At 35.8% G+C, this 22,292-nt stretch overlaps 2 protein-coding genes and 1 long non-coding RNA gene across 3 annotated transcripts; all 3 read left to right on the top strand.

Annotated features, from left to right (window-relative positions):
- The first annotated feature begins 8,745 nt into the window (after nucleotides 1–8,745).
- On the top strand, nucleotides 8,746–9,848 carry LOC116213126. The gene is made up of 2 exons (XR_004158002.1): nucleotides 8,746–9,154; nucleotides 9,404–9,848. It is a non-coding gene; the product is annotated as an uncharacterized LOC116213126 (long non-coding RNA).
- Nucleotides 9,849–12,000: 2,152 nt separating this feature from the next.
- LOC116214994 (sodium/calcium exchanger NCL-like) lies at nucleotides 12,001–13,477 on the top strand. The gene is made up of 2 exons (XM_031550540.1): nucleotides 12,001–12,444; nucleotides 13,111–13,477. Exons 1-2 carry the CDS (start codon nucleotides 12,027–12,029, stop codon nucleotides 13,152–13,154), a joined length of 462 nt encoding a protein of 153 aa, XP_031406400.1. The 5' UTR covers nucleotides 12,001–12,026; the 3' UTR covers nucleotides 13,155–13,477.
- Nucleotides 13,478–17,168: 3,691 nt separating this feature from the next.
- Nucleotides 17,169–19,746, top strand: LOC116214315 (glutamate-1-semialdehyde 2,1-aminomutase, chloroplastic). The gene is made up of 3 exons (XM_031549728.1): nucleotides 17,169–17,428; nucleotides 18,093–18,266; nucleotides 18,426–19,746. Exons 1-3 carry the CDS (start codon nucleotides 17,252–17,254, stop codon nucleotides 19,491–19,493), a joined length of 1,419 nt encoding a protein of 472 aa, XP_031405588.1. The 5' UTR covers nucleotides 17,169–17,251; the 3' UTR covers nucleotides 19,494–19,746.
- The last annotated feature ends 2,546 nt before the right edge of the window (nucleotides 19,747–22,292 follow it).

The raw sequence follows: 22,292 nt of genomic DNA, 5'->3' as shown, positions 1-22,292 counted from the left end.
TCGAATTTATCGAGATCTCGAACTCGAGATCCCGGTCGATTCAGAGGTTAGGGCCACCAATCGAAGATCCCAACCCACCCTTGATGTTTTCGATGTCCTACATGGGTGTTGGCAATCTTGGTGGCGGGGCAAGGGTCGCTGATCGGTGGCGCAAGCCCCTTCCCCATTCTTTTTCGAATTTTAGGACCAAATTGTAAAAAAATTGAAAGTTTGAGAATAATAATAAAAAAGAGAAAATTTTGAGGACCAAAAGTGATGAAAAAATTAATGGTGATGTCCATTATGTTTCACAAAGTGAATCACATTGTGTTATTTATCCCTAAAAATATTGCATGGTTCAATTTGTCTCAAGTTCAAAGCACAAGAAGAGTTTTTGTACTTTTCCCAATCCAAAAATAAAGACATTAAAAACATTCTAATACAAGCTCACTCAATGAACGCCACAAATTCAATACACCGGGCTCCACCTAAGCAACATACTTCTTGGGTTCATCGCCCTCAAAGAATATCACCATTGGAGTAGTGGGAAGCAGCATCGGGGCCTTCATCATCTAAATTGAGGGGTTCGAATTGCTCTGGTTAGTTCAAGGGGCTGCTATAACTAAGGTGGAGTGGCGTTCTAAGAAGGGCATCGGGAAGACTTGTCCGTGAGGGTAGGCTCTGGGACGATCACCTGAGCTCCGGTGAGCTATAAGAATATTGACAGAGTCGGGCATAACAAGATGAAACAAAGGCGAAGAAAAAGCAAAGGAAAGGAGAGGAAGGAACTTTAGCTCGGCAGACAATCCCACAAGATACTATAATCAGAAAAATTGACTACATATTTACTCCATATAGAAATTGATAGAAAAATTGTATCTTGCTCCAAGGAACAATCTGAGTTTAGCTCAGAAGTATTTCTACATGCATGGCATAATCAGTTATTTCGGCGACCCAAAGAGATGAGAGAGAGAGGGCCTCTACTTGATGGTTTAGGGGTTAATGAGGTCAGACTAGACCGCAACCTTGTGCATGATCTCCACGGACTTGACGCAGTGGAAGAGAAGGACCCGTTTCTTCTTCTGATGCCGCAAGGTGGAGTTAGAGTTGGAGTTCGAGTTCTCCATTAATGCCGACGGGAAGATCTTCTCCTTCCCCTGGAGACAATAAAGAGTAGAACAATGCTAAAATTGGTGGAAGTATGAAATTTAATTTTCAAATTTCCCGCTTCTTTACTTTTTGAAATTTGGGATTAAGGAGACACTTTTTGACCCCTCATCTCCATATACCCATGTCTATGGAGATGTCTTCTACAAGCGTCTCCCAAGCCCAAGTGAAAAGAGATGCTACTCAAACAAATGTCTCCTTAAATCCAAGTGTCAAAGCTGATGATTCCTTTTCCGTTGTCACCGTAACCTTGATTTTATAGTGACGCTATGTTATCTTCATAACTTGGTTCTATGGTGACGCCTCTTTGTCGCGTCACTTTTATTATGTCAGAAACTACGACTTTATCCCCATTGTCATTGCAACCTTGGCTCTTTGGTGACACGATCTCAGCGCGTCACCAAAAAGTAGATTCTAATAGGTGTCACCATAGTACAATATTTGGTGATGTTATCAATTAAGTGCCACCATAGACGTCGGTCTTTGGTGACACTGCTTTGTTGCGTCGCTAAAAGATAATCTTTCGTAACGTCATTAAATAGATGTCTATATAGACGTTTTCGCTTGAACTATGTGACGTATGGTCACGATGTCTCCCAGGTTACGTCACTATTGGTCGTTTTTGTTGTAGTGAACTAGTTATTGGATGGAACAAAACTCAACGTAATTTTGAATATAATTGATTCCAGGATATGCTGGAAATATATTGTGCATATATATATGTGCGGGCGCGCGCGCGACTATCAGAAACGAAACAAAGAGAGACCAGTGCACACATACCGGAAGGTAATTAATTGAAGGGATGATTATTTCATGTTATCAATTAGATCACAACGAGTACTTATTTCACCATCGTATCATGTTGTTTCCTTTCATTTCATTCTAGATAATTAAAATGCGTCCATGTAAATGTGAGGAAGACACATGGACATCAGTTTCATATTTTCGCCTGATTACAATTTTTATTTCTGAAACTACATATAGTCTTTTATTTTCTTTTTCCTTTTTTTTTGCATTTTGGTCCTTATAATCCTATATACTTTCTATTTAAAGACAATCCTCATGTTGTCTCTCCCCTTACATGCATGTCTTGCAAAATTTTATATAAACTTTAATATTCCCTTTGCACTTATCTTATCATGTTATTTATATTCATTCAATTAAGTTTTAAGACGCGTCCATGCAAATGAGAGGAAGACACATGGACCTCAGTTTCATATTTTCGCTTGATTACAATTTTTGCTTATGAAACTACATATAATCTTTTACTCTTTTTTTTTCATTTTGGTCCTTATAGTCCTATATACTTTCTATTAAAAGACAAATCCTCATGTTGTCTCTCCCCTTACATGCATGTCCTCCGAAACTGTACTAATCACTATTTGCAAAATTTTATATAAACTTTAATATTCCTTTTGCACTTATCTTATATATCATGTTCTTTCTGTTCATTCAATCATCAATCAATCAATCAATTAAAATTTTAAAACACGTCCATGTAAATGAGAGAAAGAGACATGGGCCTCCCTTTCATATTTTTGCTTGATTACAGTTTTTGTTTCTGAAACTACATATAATCTTTTACCTTTTTGCCCTTTTCTTTTTGCATTTTGGTCCTTATAATCCTATATACTTTCTATTTAAAGACAATTCCTCATGTTGTCTCTCACCTTACATGCATGTCCTCCGAAACTGTATTAATCACTATTTGCAAAAATTTATATAAAAACTTTAATATTCCTTTTGCACTTATCTTATCATGTTATTTATATTCAATTAATTTTTTCATTTGTTTTTCCTCCGCATCAATGTATGTGCCGAATTTTTTTTTAGAAAAATTAGAGTGTTCTATTTATTTTGAGACCAATTAGATTACATTCATTGATGATTTGTGTTGGAAATTTGCTTACTTTTATCATAAGTACATGTACTTAACTATATACTTGTCAATCAAATGTTTTTTTGTACCCAACATTGGTTAGATGTAATGTGTAAATTCTCTTAATTTTTGAAGCCGACGAGTGCAATTATATATATATATATATTTATATGCGCGCGCGTTTGTATTATAAACAAGCATGTGATGTGATGATTTTAACTGGTTGTTTAGATTGCAAATTAAAGAGGGTGGTGGATTATGAGGGTTATTTACAAATCTGGATCATAATCCTCCGTAGTCCTCCCTAATCCACAATCCAAATAAGCTATATATAACTGGTGCTTTCTCCGTGGATATAATTTTTTTTTTATTTTCTCTTGGGTGAATGACTATTTTTTATTAAATAATTAACAAATTGCACATCTTAAAATATCTGTTCTCATTTCTTATTTTAATAATTCATATTTTACATTTTGAGTGGTTTTCTTATTAAGAATAATATTATGTCTCAGTTATAAATCAAATTTCAAACACTAATCTTCAATAAAATTAGAGTTACTTTTTGTAAAAAATTAGAATATTTTTTATTAAATTTAAAGTACATTTAAAGGTTTAATAGTAATTTTCAGCTTAAAAAGCAGTCATCTTCTAAGGATTGGATTACTTGGAACTAATTTTTTATTGGAAGCATCGGGCCAATAAGATTTAGCAATTTATAGTCATATTTATAGAGTGACATATATCTAATTTATTTATTAATGAAGATTTATCACATCATTTAGTTTAGAAATTAGAATACAAACTTCTTTTACTCTTTCCTAAACTTTATTGTTTATTAAATCCTTATTATCAAATGACGTTTTTTTATTTTATGTATCACTCTAATTCACATTTACTTGTGACAAATTTTTACTAGGGATGGCAACCGGTTTATGTAAACGAGTATTTTACCCATCCCAAACCCTAACGGGTGATTAACGGGTTTTACCCGTTGGGTCATGGTAAGGGTTTAGGGACTTGAAGACAAAATCCTAGAGGGTTTGGGATGGGTTTAGGATTTTATTTAAATACCTGTCTCAAACACGTTAAGCGTAAACAAACTACTTGACCCTCCATATTACTTATATTTACAAAATAGCATTCGTTATTTTCTTTTGTTTCCCTTTTTTATTCTAATTTTGAGTATTTGCAATACTGGTTCAGTGTCATGTATTTGAAAGTGTTGTGATTAATTATTTTTGAACATATTATGAACTTATAAGTGTTGTGGTTTGTTTTTCTCAAACATGTTATGAACTTATAAGTACTTTCATTTATTTTCTTTCGTACAATTATTTGCCTAGAATTTATATTTTGTATTTGAATACTTTTTATTATATTAAATCATTCTTCAATAAATCAAATGTGATGATAAATTCATAGAAATTTTTCTCGCAAACTTCATAACGGGCAAAAAATGAGTGCCTTATGGGTTTCCGTTAAATAAGTGGGAAGGATTGGATAATTTTCATTCAAAATATTAAACGGGTTTGGGAAGGATTTAGATTTGATTTTTTTTAACAGGTATCGATATAGGATGGATATAAACATCTCAAACCCTCTCCAATGCCATCTCTAAATTTTACTTTACATGATCATAAGCTTACGGCTTATAATACTCTCTTTTTGGAAATTTTGTCATGATTAATTAATTGTTCTTTTGTCGTTTCTATCTCTTTGCATTGTATGTGTTGATTTCTACATACTTCCTGTCATTTTTCATTATTGTTATTTTGATTTACGGGAAACATGACTTACTTCTCAAAAACAACAAATAAGTTTCAATGGTTAATTTAAAACTATAATAGTACTTCTCTAATAAAATTAATCTACTTTTAAACTATTAAGCAATTATTTTGTAACTAATGATCTCAATTAGCATGTGCTACATATAGCTTCATTTAATAAAATTAGGCTGAATTTTTAAATAATTATTTCGTAACTATCGGTCACTTAGTATATGTTGCTTTTTTAAAATCTGTATATATTACATGAAAATTTGGTTCATAAATTTCTTACACCAATTTCTCTTAGCACATCTTTTTTTTAAGTTATATCAAGACATATTCATTTCAAATATTTAATTTTGACATATATGTATATATATATTAAAATAAGGTCATAGTGTTAGTGCCTATGATAATATAATAATGTCATAGTGTTATATCGTGACATACTTATTTCAAATATTTAATTTTGATGTTTATATATTATAATTAATAAGGTCATAGTGTTAGTGGCTATGATAATATAATATGTTTTAGACCTACATATATAATCAAACTTCCGATCTAATCTAGTATATATATAAGAAGATGTAAGAGATCGGAACAGCAAGAGGGAATTATGAAGGGCCCGGCAAGCTTGAAAGGAGGGCCGGGCCGAAAGTGGTCCAACGAACTTCTCTGAAATGTTTGGGTCGGACTCATCTCTGACTTTGGCCCAATAACTCCGCCTGGCTCTCAGTTTGAGAATGCTTTTAAACGACTTTTTAATTGAAACGGCCATGACGATCCTTCATATATTCACTTCAAAAATGGATACAGTGGAAAATACTCAACCAAATATTGCAAGAGTAGGTTATAACAATTTATCCACCGGGAAATCACAAAGGAAAATAATGCGAAGAGCCACATCAAAATAAAACAGGTACAATTGAATATTGCCATCTTAAAATCATTAATCACAATCACAACATGTATGTAGTATTTCACCATGGACTCCAGTATACACCGGGAGGGGGATCCTCAACATCGTCCATAATCCACGGCGAAATTCTACTTCACGAAAAAAGTGGAATAGATAGGATGCCTTGAGCTGGTATCCAAGGATAGTGGGTCTGCAATCTGTGAGGGAGGTGGCACCGGACGCCCCCGGCAAAGGCCGGACGGGCCGATGAGGAGGCCGCTCTCTAGGGTTTTCTGCTTGGGAGAGGAAGAGGGAGAAGATGGGAAGGGAAGGGTGCATGTACCGAATTCTAAGTACTCTCGCTATATTATATTTATACTTATTACAAATGAGAGATAAAAGTTAAATTGGTCTAACCTTTTATTATCTCAATATTAATGTCGCCTTTGATCCGGCAAACCATCACTTTAGCCGACCCATCATTAGGATGTAAAAGTAGGTTAAATGAAACTGTAATATGTGTCATCTCAATATTAATAAGATAATATCATGTGTTAAGCCTTTAACTCTGTATTGCATTGCTTCACCTACAAGGAAGACCATAGTTAAAGATGATTAAAAGGAAGCAAGAATGTATCATCCTAGGATTAATAAAAAGGGTTATTACCCCATATATCCTATGATTTCACTAAATTTTCAAATCTATCATATACTTTAAAAATTATGCAAAATATCTCATGGTTTACATTTTGTTTCAAATCTATCATGCCATGATATCTTCCGTCAACTTTTAATGGTGTTGTTGACGTGGAACATAAGCGGACCCATTCTTGCCATTGTGGCCCTTTATCCATGATAGATTTGAGCAAAAAAATATAAATTTGAGAAAAAATTAAAATCTTGGAATAGGTTTGAGCCTACTTACGTTTTATTAATTGATAAATTGACGGCGGGATGGATTTGGAACCAAATATAATCCATGAGATATTTTGAGTAATTCTTAAAACATATAATAGATTTGACAATATGGTGACATCATAGGATATAGGGTGCCATATGTCAAGCCATTAGCTTTCTATTACGTGGCTTCATTCATAAAGAAGCTTCATTCTAATAAATAACCATTTAAGAAATTAGTATTTTTAAATTCATATACGGAAAATTAAATAAGTTGGAGAAAATTCGAAGTTAAAAATCTCTCATTACATGGAATCAACGGCAATCCATTCCCTCTCCGTCTCTCTATTTTTTATTATAATTCCCTCTCTCTATTTCTTGGATATTCATTTGTTCGTTCATCTGTTAATCGTTTTTGTAATTTTCCATGAAAATAATTAATCATCGAAGAGTATTTGGTTGAAGGAGGTGGTTTTCTCTGTTGATGCAAAAACATATAACCCTCCACCAAAGAAAAAAACATAAACCTAAAATGAGAATGAAAAGATTAAGATAATGAAAAATGAGAACGAAATATAATTAATTAGCTCAATAATTAGGAGGATTCTTTTCCAAAAATAAGAACGAAAAATAATTTGAAATAAAAACAAATGAAATATGTGAAAATATATGTAAGCAATAATTAATTTCCCAAGACAAAAGGCAAAAAAATGCAATGCAAGCCATTTTTTTAATATATATGTATGTATGGATTTTTCTAAATTATATATATTGTCTTCCTAATATTGATGGGTAAGATGTCATAAATGGATTCTAAAATGGCAGCTACATTTCATCAATTTTTTTTTTCTAAAATTTAACTCGCATGCCTTTAAAAAAACACTTTCTTGGATTATTGAGGAAAAATACTATATTAATCAAAACGAATATTTCTTTGATGTTAAATTAATTAATACACATATTAATCATTATGTATTAATTAATATTTCTTTTATATTTCTTTCTTTGTTTATGTTATATGTAATTTTATAGAAATTTTTAGTTATTAATTTGTCAATTCTTTAATTATGGGATTTAACATAAACAAAGTACTACTAAAATTGGTCTTCTAGTTGTATTTACTGCTTATCAACAATTGAACATATAAAATATTAAATTTGAAGAAAATAACTAAATTGTTTTTAAGGAGGGAGAGAAACGGGCAAAACGAGAGAGAGGAGAATTAAGGAGAGAAAAGTGGAGTGTTTGGAAAAAAGAAATTGTGAAAGTGAAATGTGCACCACAAGAAAAGGGACCAAGGACAACCCTTTTTTCCCGACCTTTCTCAGAGGATAGCCCAAAGTATGGGTCATTGGGGTCTGGGGCGACCCAAAAAGTGGGCCGGCGTTGGCCATGTTTTGGCCGACCCTTCTTGAAATGTCGGCAAAAATGATCGCCCTAGGCATCCCTATCCCGACCCTTTTGAAAAAGGGCTGTCCTAGATCTATTTTTGTCAACTCTATACATAAGGTTACTGGAAAATAGGTTGTCCAAGACCTTTGTATCCCAATCTCGAAAAAAAGAGCTGCCTACAGTGAAGTTTTTGCCCACCCAAAAACTAAGATCGCCTTAGGCCTTTCTATCCCAACCCCTTTTGAAGGTCAGTGCTGACCATTTCATAAGAGTGGGCAAAGGGATACTTAAGAGTGTGTTTGAATTGAGAATTGATTTGAGTTGAGTTTTGGTTTTAATTGGTTTGTAATGATTGTATTGTTGAATCATGAGAAAAAGTGTGAAAAAATAATAAATAATTGAGAGAAAATAATGATTAAGTAATGATTGTGTTGTTAAATTGTGAAAAAGTAATGAATAGTTGAGAGAATTTAATATAAAAAATTGAATTGAATGGTTAAAAATATTTAAAAAATAAAAAAGTAATGATTGTGATATTGAATTAAAGATAAGTGGAGTTGAGTTGAATTGAGTTGAACATTGTTCCGAAAACAAACACACCTTCTAGAGTCGCCTAAAGTACCCCTTTGCTAACCCTTTCATAAGAGTGTGCAAAGGTTCAGTTTCAATTTTCTAAATTAAAATTTTAAATTTTAAACTTCAAAATTCAAATTTCAAATTTTAAAGTTTGAAAAATTTTCATTTTAAGAGAAGTCATCCACACAAATCTCCTTTTGTAGTAAGGTAAGCAGTGATGTTACTGCCCCTCACAAAAACTGCATGTCGTTACTTAACGCCTCCTCTTCTAAACCAGCCGCTGCCATCCTCTTCCTTCCTTCACCTCCTTGAATTGTTGTCACTGCTGTCCGAACCTCCTTCCATTCTCGAGATGGAGCTGCGCTCATCCCTTCACAATCGATCGTTTTCTCCAACTCATCAGCTGCACAAACAAGTGGATGGCTCCGCTTTCGTCTCTGTGAGATCTCCATCATTCGTATGGGTTCTTGAGATCCCAATATCATCAAGTCACTCCCCTGATATCTCTCTCTGTTGATTTGATCTCGAAATTAGCTTGTCGGTTCGATCTTGTCCTGCTTCCTTGACGTGATTTCTCCATAACCAGAGATTTTTCAGGTAAGGTTTCTAAATTGTTAGGGCTTCCTCTTGTTGTTTCTTGTATGGGTCTCTTGTTCTAGCTTATCTTGTTTGAATTTTGGTGGTCGAGAGATAAATTGACAACTTATAGCAATCTAAGGTGTAAAGGTTCCAAGATTTGTAATTGCTTGCCAAACAATCAGAAAATTGAAGTAATAAGGTTGTCAATTTACTTACAATTGGAATTTCCAATTGCCCTAAATCCACTTGTATTTGTGTAAATCACAGACTGATGGATGTGAAGCAATTAGATGGTTAAAAGGGCTTCTTTTAACTCCTAGATGATGTCGAACGACAAAGTTTTGAAGGCTATTTTCCCTTTACTAGATGAGTAAGGACCTTGCCTGATGTATGGAAGTCTATAAGTAACGAAGAGATATCTCCTTCTTGAAGGAGAACTTGCCCTAGTTTCAAAGCTTCGGAGACAAAGGATAAGAATGACCTGAAGAAGAAAAATTCGAAAAGAACAAGCACGGCTGGAAGAAGCAATTTGAGTTGAAGTTGCTGCAGAACAAATGTAAATTTGTTTAATAAGTATTTGGCTTTGTCAGGTCTTGTAACCGTAGAATTTTTAAAATATTATGTAATGACTTTGGACATAATTATTCGGGTTATCAAATCGATGTGTAATTTATTTGGTCTATATTGCAATTAACAAATAGCTTGTAAACAAGTGAGGAGCAAACTCGTAACATGCTAGTAACGTGCTAACAGTGACAATCATTTTTTGTCCTTGTGTACTGACAGCGGGCTATTAGCAGTTACTAAGGGTCGCACTATATAAATGTGTACTCTGTTTGGGTCGACCCCTCGAAGGTCGGGAGGGACAGACCTATAACGACCCTAAAAGAAGAGTCGACTTTGGATAACATGTCACGACCCCCAAGAAGGTAGCCCAACACACAGCTCTCATGAACCAAAACATTTGATCGGCCAAAGTCAAGGCTCTCTCGATCCAAATTGGGTCGGCCAATGTTAGCTTTGAGTGACTCAAAAGTTTGGGTCGTTTCAAACATTGCATGGAACAACCATTACTTTGGCTAACCCATCATTTTGGGTCGCCTTTGGTCAGGACTTTGACATCTCAATATTAATGAAACTATGATATCTCAATATTAATGTCGCCTTTGATCCGGCAGACCATCACTTTAGCCGACCCATCATTAGGATGTAAAAGTAGGTTAAATGAAACTGTAATATGTGTCATCTCAATATTAATAAGATAATATCATGTGTTAAGCCTTTAACTCTGTATTGCATTGCTTCACCTACAAGGAAGACGATAGTTAAAGATGATTAAAAGGAAGCAAGAATGTATGATCCTAGGATTAATAAAAAGGGTTATTACCCCATATATCCTATGATTTCACTAAATTTTCAAATCTATCATATACTTTAAAAATTATGCAAAATATTTCATGGTTTACATTTTATTTCAAATCTATCATGCCATGATATATTCCGTCAACTTTTAATGGTGTTGTTGACGTGGAACATAAGCGGACCCATTCTTGCCATTGTGGCCCTTTATCCATGATAGATTTGAGCAAAAAAATATAAATTTGAGAAAAAATTAAAATCTTGGAATAGGTTTGAGCCTACTTACGTTTTATTAATTGATAAATTGACGGCGAGATGGATTTGGAACCAAATATAATCCATGAGATATTTTGAGTAATTCTTAAAGCATATAATAGATTTGACAATATGGTGACATCATAGGATATAGGGTGCCATATGTCAAGCCATTAGCTTTCTATTACGTGGCTTCATTCATAAAGAAGCTTCATTCTAATAAATAACCATTTAAGAAATTAGTATTTTTAAATTCATATACGGAAAATTAAATAAGTTGGAGAAAATTCGAAGTTAAAAATCTCTCATTACATGGAATCAACGGCAATCCATTCCCTCTCCGTCTCTCTATTTTTTATTATAATTCCCTCTCTCTATTTCTTGGATATTCATTTGTTCGTTCATCTGTTAATCGTTTTTGTAATTTTCCATGAAAATAATTAATCATCGAAGAGTATTTGGTTGAAGGAGGTGGTTTTCTCTGTTGATGCAAAAACATATAACCCTCCACCAAAGAAAAAAACATAAACCTAAAATGAGAATGAAAAGATTAAGATAATGAAAAATGAGAACGAAATATAATTAATTAGCTCAATAATTAGGAGGATTCTTTTCCAAAAATAAGAACGAAAAATAATTTGAAATAAAAACAAATGAAATATGTGAAAATATATGTAAGCAATAATTAATTTCCCAAGACAAAAGGCAAAAAAATGCAATGCAAGCCATTTTTTTAATATATATGTATGTATGGATTTTTCTAAATTATATATATTGTCTTCCTAATATTGATGGGTAAGATGTCATAAATGGATTCTAAAATGACAGCTACATTTCATCAAATTTTTTTTTTCTAAAATTTAACTCGCATGCCTTTAAAAAAACACTTTCTTGGATTATTGAGGAAAAATACTATATTAATCAAAACGAATATTTCTTTGATGTTAAATTAATTAATACACATATTAATCATTATGTATTAATTAATATTTCTTTTATATTTCTTTCTTTGTTTATGTTATATGTAATTTTATAGAAATTTTTAGTTATTAATTTGTCAATTCTTTAATTATGGGATTTAACATAAACAAAGTACTACTAAAATTGGTCTTCTAGTTGTATTTACTGCTTATCAACAATTGAACATATAAAATATTAAATTTGAAGAAAATAACTAAATTGTTTTTAAGGAGGGAGAGAAACGGGCAAAACGAGAGAGAGGAGAATTAAGGAGAGAAAAGTGGAGTGTTTGGAAAAAAGAAATTGTGAAAGTGAAATGTGCACCACAAGAAAAGGGACCAATCACCTCCCCATTATGACTCCTCTTGAAAGGACAGTGATGAGGGGGCGGCTCGCACTCGCTGTCTTTTGGGTCCTAATGGTCCATTCCGTCACTGGCCCTTCCATAAGAGGGATCATATCCGACGGCATGGATCGGCTCGGGGGGCAGGGCCAGGTCCTTGGTCTCAGGACAACGACCGTGACTTGCACCCCAACTTACGGGTTCCTGCCCTGCACGACGGAGGTGTGGGGAGAGCTGTTCCTGATAATAGTTTATGAGTACTTGTTGGCAGTCGCATCACATTATGTGTCCTCAGGGTCGGATTTGTTCTTTCGGATGTTCGGGACGGGTATCTTTGGGGCCAGTTTGTTCCAAATGCTCGGCAGCATTCCTCAAGTGGTGATTATGCTTGGTAAGTATAACTCACAAGCTCTTCTTCCTCATCAGGCTTTACGATTGTTTCCTCCCCCGTTATGGAAAACATTTTGCCATTTTTTGATGTGCTAACTCAATATGATGAATTTGATATTCCTTTAATATGGTTTAAATTAAGTTATGCAAATGGAAAAATTTGGACGTTCTTTAAAAGCATTATGGCACATAAACTAATTGATAATTTCAAATTTTAGGCAACAAGTTGAATAATATATATGAAAATAACTTTTTGATAATAATTAATCATGCACAATGCGAATACGAGTGTTATTGGTTAGTTAACCTTAAGTTTAATTCCGTATATAGCGGGGATAACACTCTTGTTTATATATATGTGTGTATATGTATCAAGTATGCTTAAAAACAATCATTGGAAAGGTTTTTCGACTTATTGTATAGATAAGCGTGCTCCGAACGGTGTATGAGCGCACGCATGTATCTAGTCTTGACCAGAAACATTATTTGTCTTCGTATCGTTCGTAATAGTCATTTCATCGTGTTCATTTTCCATCCAAGAGAATTTGACTAACAACTGAGGTACTCGATCCCTGTACGCGCTTTAATTCATTTTCCATCCAAGAGAATTTGACTAACCACTGAGGTACTCGATCCCTGTATGCGCTTTAATTCATTTTCCAACCAGACCAGGAGGGTTTAACTAATAACCAGAGGCCCTGGCAAGATTGAAGGAAGTGATCCATCGTAGAGTCGAAAGCCCGAGTACCAAGGCCTAATCTGGCCCACATTGTGAAATTTATTGGGCCCTTCCATCAAAAGAATGGTTGTTCGGTTAGCGATCTCAGTCTATTTGGTTGTATAATCATCATATATTATTATACTGTATTCTTTTATGTTTTGTGTGGTCGACCCAAGCCCTCCAGAGTCCAGACAGTGTAATATGAAGAGTAAATAGACAATTTCATTCCAGAGAGATTGATTTTGCATCAATTTGGTCCTTTAGTGACTTGTTACACCAATTCGGTCCCCGAATAAGTAACATTCCATCAATTGAATCCTTTTTGCATCAATTTTGTCCTCAAGTAATCAGATAGGTATTTGACTTTTGAAAGTAGTCCCCAACTATTTTTTTACATCAAAATAGTCCTTCCGTCCATTAATCCATCAAAACTTAATGGAGAACATGTTTGACTCAACTAGGTCTTTTGAAACCGTTACCCCAAATAGGTCCTTATAAGTCCCTTCCCTTCAAATGGGTCCTCTGCTGCAAATCTCTCTTCCTCTTTAAACTTCTTCTCTGAGACAAATCTCTCTTCTTCTTCTTCTTCTTCATGGTCACTAGTTTGTTTCCATGGTGACTTCTCCGGTGAAGTCATAACTGCTCCACAGCTTATGCCGCCCTAACTTAGGTGGCGCGAAGGGAGCAATAACCACCACCCGTACTTCCGTAGGTCGACAAGTGAGTCGGGCGTGGCGGATGTGCCCTTCATTAAGAACAATAACAAAAGAACATAGAACAAATACCACCTGACTTCGCATGGAAGATTTTCCTTGTGGTATCCCTTAGTGACTCGCTCACTGGAACTTGTTCTGTTCAATACTTATCAATGATTTACTAATAAGTTCTTCTACTCCGACGTCGAAAAGCGATTCAAAAACATCTAAAACATCCACGACCGTGTTTTAGTCTTAAACATTCAAAAAGTACGCAATAACAAAGAAAATAGCTCTATGAAGTTGCTTGAACCCATCAATGGTGATCTTAAGTATTTTATCCCACCCTTCTCCATTAGTTGCTTCTTCTAAGAGTGTTATCACAACCTCCCACTCTTCCGCATTTTTTACCATACAGGAAGAGCCTATCATGATTAGTGCCCAATGAATACCTTCAATGAATTTGTATTTGACAGTTTTTCACCCCGCAAGTGAACGGATCGTGGCAAGTAATATAACGATGAATAGAGTATCGTTCCCATGAGGACTAGACCTAGAAATCTTCTACTGATCGAAATTCACAACTTAATCAAAGTAAAGCAAATCAAAAATCAATTTATTAAAATAAAATTAAATAAATCAAGAATAATCAACGATCAATTGGTGGAAATGTCTTAGAATTATAATTTTTCCCAACGCATAGCTAACTCGAGCTATTTCCTCTATCCCAAATTCGTTTAAATCCTATCTACTAACCTAGGTTATTAACTATCCTTAAGGTTCTTTCAATCACTCAAGAAAATACTTACATTAATCAATCCCCTATATTTTTACGGGTACTGAATTATTGCAAGTTTTTTAAGTACCAACCCTTCGTCTACCTAAGATGAATAGGTATATTTCTATCTTACTTACAAATCAACCACAGACCCGAATCTCCCCTAGAAACGATCTATCAAATCCAATCTTAGGCTAGTCTACGCCTAATCTATATCTAAAATTCCTCTTTCGAGTTCATCTAGATTATTGAAATCATATACAATCGGTGATCAAGTAATTGCAAGCATTAAGCACGAAAATAGACTAAATAGATATGAATTAACAGCATGTGAGTTGAATTGCAATCCTAACATATGAAATTAGCCTATAAGAAATGAAGAACACATATAAGAATTCAACATAGACATTGACATTGAAGAGAAATTGGCACGAGTTTAAGATAAAAAGGACAAAAAATTTGCTACGAGAACCCTGAAACCCATATAATTCTCCCTTGAATGTAAGCTTTCTTCCTTTGCGGTCCACCCTTAAAGCTCACGCCCTCTTGGGCTATTTAAGAGGAAGAATTAAAAATCAAATCTTAATCTATCTAAATCTAATTTCCTATGTATTACAATTCAAATTCCATGCCTTGATATCCACTTGAATCGAGCTCGAACAAACTTCTCATATTAACTTGAGCATCAAGTTAAGATAATTGTCATAGCTCTTGATGAATGGGCCAAAGCCTTGCCCGTCTAAGTGATCCACGCGCTTCCTTGACATTGTCCATACATCGTTCTCAAACTTTTGGGCACTCCTGAGTCCATAAACATCTATCAAGAAATAGAACTCGATCAACAGCATGAAATTCATTGGAATTATCCAAGTAATCACTTAGAATAGAGAAAAATAATAGATAACCTAGAGAATGAAAATAAACAAAAAAAGGACCTAAAAACTAATAAAAATTCAACTAATTCAAGGATCCAGCAACGATTTATAGCCCAAAAAGTACTTAGAATAACTTAATTCTATCTAGTTATAAATTTGAGACATGTTGTGTGAGATCTGCAAATATCCGTGGACCATTGAGCTTCCTGAATGCGTTCCAACAGAAAAGCTGAGAAGAGTAAAACCATAAAACCCTATAAGGTTCAATCATGTGCTTGATCTCGTGGATTTCTTGAACTGTGATGAGTCTATCTAGTCCTATAGTTACGTTCGCAGATGCAAGAAGTTACTTTCTTCAAACATATGGCCCTGTAAGTTGAATATTCCCCTGGCAATGGTTCACATCCCCTCACCACCATTTATCCCTGTCATCCTCACCTCATCTTCCATTCCAATCCCCAATGTTGGGTCGATGCTAAAGATCCAGACCTGTATGAAGAAGGAGGACGACGACGAAGATGGAAGAGAAGAGAGATACTCTTTACTCTCTTATTCTTTTTAGATGAGCTAGAGTGAGGAGAGAGAAATGATTTATTTTGTTCACATGCGGAAGGAATGCTTACTGGATAGGACTTTATCTTAGACGTCTATCTCGATGACAACCAGGAGGTGGGCTTGGAAGCAGCCATCCTGGTTTGTTGTTGCTTACCTTGTTCCTTGTTGGATAGTCATAACATATCTATTTGAAAAAAGTTTTATATTGTATGTGCATGAAGGAAATGGGGATTGAGAAAGGAAGAGAGTGAGTAGAGAGAGAGGAGTGGTAATGAGGTCTAATAAGGTGTAGTGAAAGTTGAGCTCACGTCTTAAGTTGCAGCTTTCACGACCATACAGTGGTCTAAGAAGACATCATCATCTTCTACAAAATAAAGTTTCGACCACCCCTCCTTTTGATTTGGCCAACGTTTTAGTGTCCGAGAGAGAACTTAATAGAGGTTGTTCATGGTATTATCACGTATAGTCATGTTTTTTCTAAAAGTTTTTTACATGGTTGGGATCCTATAGCAATGGGAAAATCGTGCTATTTCGTAGAACGGTTTAAAAGTTACGACATTTTAAAGTGTCTTTCTCTATGGCAAAAATTGTTTTGTCCTTAGTTTTCGACTTGATTTCTCAATTTTCTGAACTTCCATTTGCTACTAGTCTGTAGTTGTTTTTTATATGTGGTTTTTGTAGACACCTAAGAACGTCGCATTTGGTGTTCTATGGAGAAAGAACCGAGTCTTCGAAGTTGCCATTTGAAACAGCATAAAAGAATGAGTTTGAGGTCGAGAAGAAGGGAAATATCTGATGTGAAAGACCTAATTGATGGGTCCAAGTTTGGCCTGCAGAAAAACTTAATTGATGTGAATTAAAAGTCAAGGACTATTTTGATATTTAGAATGACGAAATTTATACATAAAAGGGCTAAATTTATATATAAAAAGAACGAAAGATAAAAAAAAAGGATTCAATTGATGGAAAGTGGCTTACTCGGGAACACCAGTTGGTGTAAAAAATTACTAAAGGACCAAATTAATACAAATTCAATCTCTCAAGGACGAAACAGTCTATTTGCTCTTATAATAAGAAGGGAAGGCTGGTCCTTCCTTCCTTCTTATCTGCTTTCTTGACCCGCAGAGGAAGCGCAGAGAGAGAGAGAGAGAGAGAGAGAGAAGGAAGCGGAGAGGGACGCCAATATGGCTGCTACCATGAGCAGTGGGGTTGCGTTGCTGGGAATTACGTCCTCTTCTTCGACCTTCTGCAAACGCCAAGCCTCCTCCTCTCGCCATTCTGTCCGAATGTCAGTCTCTCTCGATGAGAAGAGGAAGACCTTCACCCTCCAAAAGTCCGAGGAGGCTTTCAACGCCGCCAAGGTACCTCATTTTTTCTCCTCTCCACCCCCCCTTTCCCTGCCTGGACTGGACACTCTTGCTTTTCAGAGATCCGCTCACCCGTATTCTTCTTCTGATAGCATAGCGGCCTGGCTCGATTTGAATATTTGATTATGTCGAATTAGGCCATCCTCACGCAATTAACGAAAGTAAGATGGGCTTTATCACTATCCTCATGCTCTCACTATGCTTAGTTTTGGCAATCCTATCTGCTCTAGAGCTCTTTGTTTCTGATTGCTCGGCGGCTGTAGCAGGTAGGAGAGGCGAGCGCGCGCGCGAGAGAGAGAGAGAATTTTAAGGCCATTTTACTAGGATGAAACTCGCATTTCTTTCATTGTCCAGCTCTTGTTCTTTCTCAAATGCTGAAAAGTTGCTCTGACCGGATTGCTCCGTCAAAGAAGATGAGCTACCAGGAAAGAGAAAAGTAAAAATAAAAAATTCAGTCTTTGGTCGAGCCAACGGTGCCAAATCTGGTGGAAACATGATCCGATTCCTTTACCCTTTTTTCATTGATTAAGAAACATTATTTGCTGTTCTCTCATCTATGTTACTTCCGGCCCTGCCATGGCGACCTTCTTAGTTTGTTCTCAGTTCTTTTCGAGGATTTCTTTTTCATAGTCATTCACTTGGATGCGGCTTTTTGTAGGAATTGATGCCTGGAGGGGTCAATTCTCCAGTCCGTGCCTTCAACTCTGTTGGGGGACAGCCAGTTTTTATCAAATCTGTTAAGGGATCTCACATGTGGGATATTGATGGCAACGAGTACATCGACTATGTGGGCTCTTGGGGTCCAGCCATTATTGGCCATGCTGATGATAAGGTACCCCTTTTTGCTTATCTTGAACATAGTCATCAATTGAGAGGGCTCTCAAGTACTTCTTAACTGCAGGGATTTGGACACATCATCTTGCTGTTCATATCTTCCACTTACCTTTCTCGGGTCTTCTAGATATGTGGACTAATAAGCTTTGTCCCACAGGTCCTTGCTGCCCTTGCTGAAACAATGAAAGAAGGAACCAGCTTTGGTGCTCCTTGTCTACTAGAGAATGTTCTTGCCGAGATGGTGATTGCGGCTGTTCCAAGCATAGAAATGGTTCGTTTTGTCAATTCGGGTACTGAAGCATGCATGGGGGTTCTCCGTCTCGCTCGTGCCTTCACTGATCGCCCGAAGATTATTAAATTTGAAGGTTGTTACCATGGTCATGCTGATCCATACCTTGTCAAAGCTGGGAGTGGTGTTGCTACTCTAGGGCTCCCTGATTCTCCGGGGGTTCCGAGAGCGGCTACCATAGACACCCTAACAGCTGCATACAACGATATCTCAGGTGTGGAGGAACTCTTCAAGGCCCACAAGGGAGAGATTGCTGGCATTATTCTCGAGCCTGTTGTTGGGAACTCAGGCTTTATTACTCCTAAATCAGAGTTCCTTGAATTTCTCCGCAAGATTACTAAGGAGAACGATGCCCTCCTCATCTTTGATGAGGTCATGACAGGATTTCGTCTGGCGTACGGTGGAGCACAGGAATACTTTGGCATAACTCCTGATTTGACAACGCTCGGCAAGATCATAGGGGGTGGGCTGCCTGTTGGGGCATATGGAGGACGAAGGGACATCATGGAGATGGTTGCACCAGCTGGGCCCATGTACCAGGCTGGGACCTTAAGTGGGAATCCGTTGGCAATGACTGCAGGCTTCCACACTCTACAGCGCTTGAAAGAGCCGAGGAGTTACGAGTATTTGAATGAAATCACGAGGGAACTCATTCAAGGGATTCTCGAGGTAGGGAAAAAGGCAGGACATGCCATGTGCGGTGGATACATCGGAGGGATGTTCGGGTTTTTCTTTAGGGAGGGGCCTGTTCATAACTTTGCGGATGCCAAAAAGAGTGACACGGCGAAATTTGGCAGGTTCTTCAGAGGGATGCTGGAGGAGGGTGTTTACCTCGCTCCCTCACAATTTGAGGCTGGATTTACGAGTTTGGCTCACACCACAGATGATATCCAGCGGACTGTGGCTGCAGCTGAGAAGGTGTTAAAACGGATTTAGATTGATGTGAATGGTTGCTCGGTGTTAGTAACTTGCTTCTTTCTTTATCCCGATATGTCAGAAAATCTTTAATATTTAATCTTATGGGGGTGGGGGTTACGGATTTTGTAGATCAGTGGGGGGAAATGAGTTAGCATGGTGTTGTTAATCTCTGGAGTTGTCTATGGTGGTGATTGAGTGTGTGTCTTTGTTTTTGTCAGTTCCACCCATGGCGACCCGCTACTTACTGAATCTCTGCTGTTGTCTCTCACCCTCTTTCCCGCCTTCTCTCCCTCAGCAATGTCTGATATCTGAGCACACTCGCTGAGCCCAAAATGAACGTGAAGATTTTCACTTTATAATTTCGAAGTCTGGATTCTGGAATGGCAGACGTTTCTGGCAGTTGCAAAGTCTGCGACAACAATTTTTTTTTTTTGTTTACAAATGAAGCCTAAATCTTAATACAGTGAAAGAAAAATTATAAATAATTAATAAAATGACACACGTTTCAAATACAGTGAAAGAGAAATTATAAATAATTAATAAAATGGCACATGTTTCAGATGCAAGGTCTTTACCAATCACGATTATAAAGTTCTAATTTAAAAAAATAATTATAATAATTAACTTTTATAACTTTTATGACTAGACGTAGTAAAATAAGATGTAAAGTTCAACCTTTACAACGTAAATTCCTCACTTTACATCCGACCAAAGGCCCACATTAAAATTTCCACCATTTCAACCAAAGAAAAAAAAATCTCTACCATTGAAATTTTCTGAATCTTCACTTTTAAAATTTCACGATTAAATTGCATCCATTAAATACATACATTTATCGTGTATATATATATATATATAGATGGTGTCGTAGAATTTTTGGGGAAGACGAGGTCGGAAGTAAAGGAAGAATGGTTATGGAGATTGCTCGGCAGACACCGGCCAAGATAAAAAGAACAGAAAGACAGAATTTTGACTGTATTGTAGGCGTGTTGCAGGTATGTATGTATGAGGGATATGAAGAGGGGATTGTTGTGGCTGGCTGCATTGCGTTTGGTACAGTGGGCCTGGGTGGGTTTATGAATGCCATTATCCCCATTGGGCCTTCCTTCCTTCCTTGAATTGACCTGATCTGACCCGACCTGAGCCCTTAGCTTAGCTCATTTTGTTTGTCGTTCTCTGTATTTTATTGGATCAGCTATGGCTATGGTTGGCCTGGTCATCAGTGTCATCTTCGTCATTGATTCTTAAGATGTATATAAGAAACTTTTTTTTTCTCTAGTCAATGAATATTCATTGGTAATAAAAACGAGCACAGGAGAAAACGTTCAAAAAGGTAAATTACACAGACAAAATACAACAGATTCATTTAAATCATTGCAAAGAAAAATACATATGACTGAAGTATATCAAATAAATAAAGATATAATTACTGTAATCCGTTCTTTATTTTTTACAGCTAAACTCTATCTCAACCCGGAGAAAATCCAGAACTTTTCAAGTTTGTGGGTCCTGTACAAGCTCATTTCCTTCGGGATCCTATTCCTTGTACTTACGAACGCGCACCATACCAAGTTTCAAAAATCTCGGTGAAGGAGAGCGGGGCCCCACTTTATGAAGATTGCATTTGACTTGGCCACCACAAGACAAGACAGGACAACCACATTATTCAAGTAAATAAAAAGTTACCTAAAAGACAAACATGAAAAAGAAGATTAAATAAAGAGACTTCTTAATTAGGCTGTTGTACATCACATTCATTTAGGAGTATGCATGAACACCGGATACACAGAGAATAGGTAACAACTTACCCATTAAGAGTAGATTCCGGTTAGAGTCAATTAAAATGAGGATGGAATCCCTTGTATTGATGTTAGGAACGTAACGATGTGAGGTACTGGTGACCGATTCCTCAAACTGTGTCCATAATGAAACCGTAAAGAAATTTTATTATTATTATTATTATTATTATTATTATTATTATTATATTTATATATTTCATAAAATATAGATCAAACTTATAAAATTATAATTAAAAAGAAGAAGCTAAAACCCAATTCAATTCTCTTCCCTTCCTCGTTCCAATTTCAATTATAATGAAGTTTTGTGGATCGGATCCAGTATAATAAACTAAAAATCCTAAAAATTAATGAAAAGTACGAGTAGTCCCACAATGAGTGTACATGATGAAAACTTATACCACTACCTTATACCCTCTTTGATCATATTTGTATGAACATGCAGGATGTAGTTTACTTTTATTTATTATAGTTATTTTGTTTGTAGTGGGGAAAAAATTACAAGTTTCAAAAGGGTGTTCGGAACCTCTAATAAAATACAAGTTCCAAGTATGAATGTTTCAAGTTTTAACAGTGCAATATATTGTTTCTCATGGGATAGAGTTCGAGTACCATAAAAATACAAGATATATGCAAACTAACACACTCCTAGACTCGTTCACCTTTCGAGGTGAGCTCAAGTATCATCCACCGGTCCACCTCACCTCTGATCTATTCTACTACGGGTTCTTTTATATTACGATAATACTATGATGATTTGAACAAATTTTATATCACTAGTTATAGTAGTTAGTGCAATTTTATGGGCTCTTGTTAATATATGTGTATGGAAAAGCAAATTCACTTATCTTTACGGAGATAACCACCTTTTTGAACTCTTTATAATTTTTCTCTTTTTTTTTTTGTTATATATTTTTTATCTTTTTTACATTGATAAATTATTACTATATAATTTGAAATCGTCAAACAGTATACATTGATTGCTGATGGGATTAGTTGCCTTCTCGAATAGACAGTATGA

The sequence above is a fragment of the Punica granatum genome, chromosome 7 (assembly GCF_007655135.1).
Source record: "Punica granatum isolate Tunisia-2019 chromosome 7, ASM765513v2, whole genome shotgun sequence".
Lineage (NCBI taxonomy): Eukaryota > Viridiplantae > Streptophyta > Magnoliopsida > Myrtales > Lythraceae > Punica > Punica granatum.
This window is presented reverse-complemented; position numbering and strand designations above follow the sequence as displayed.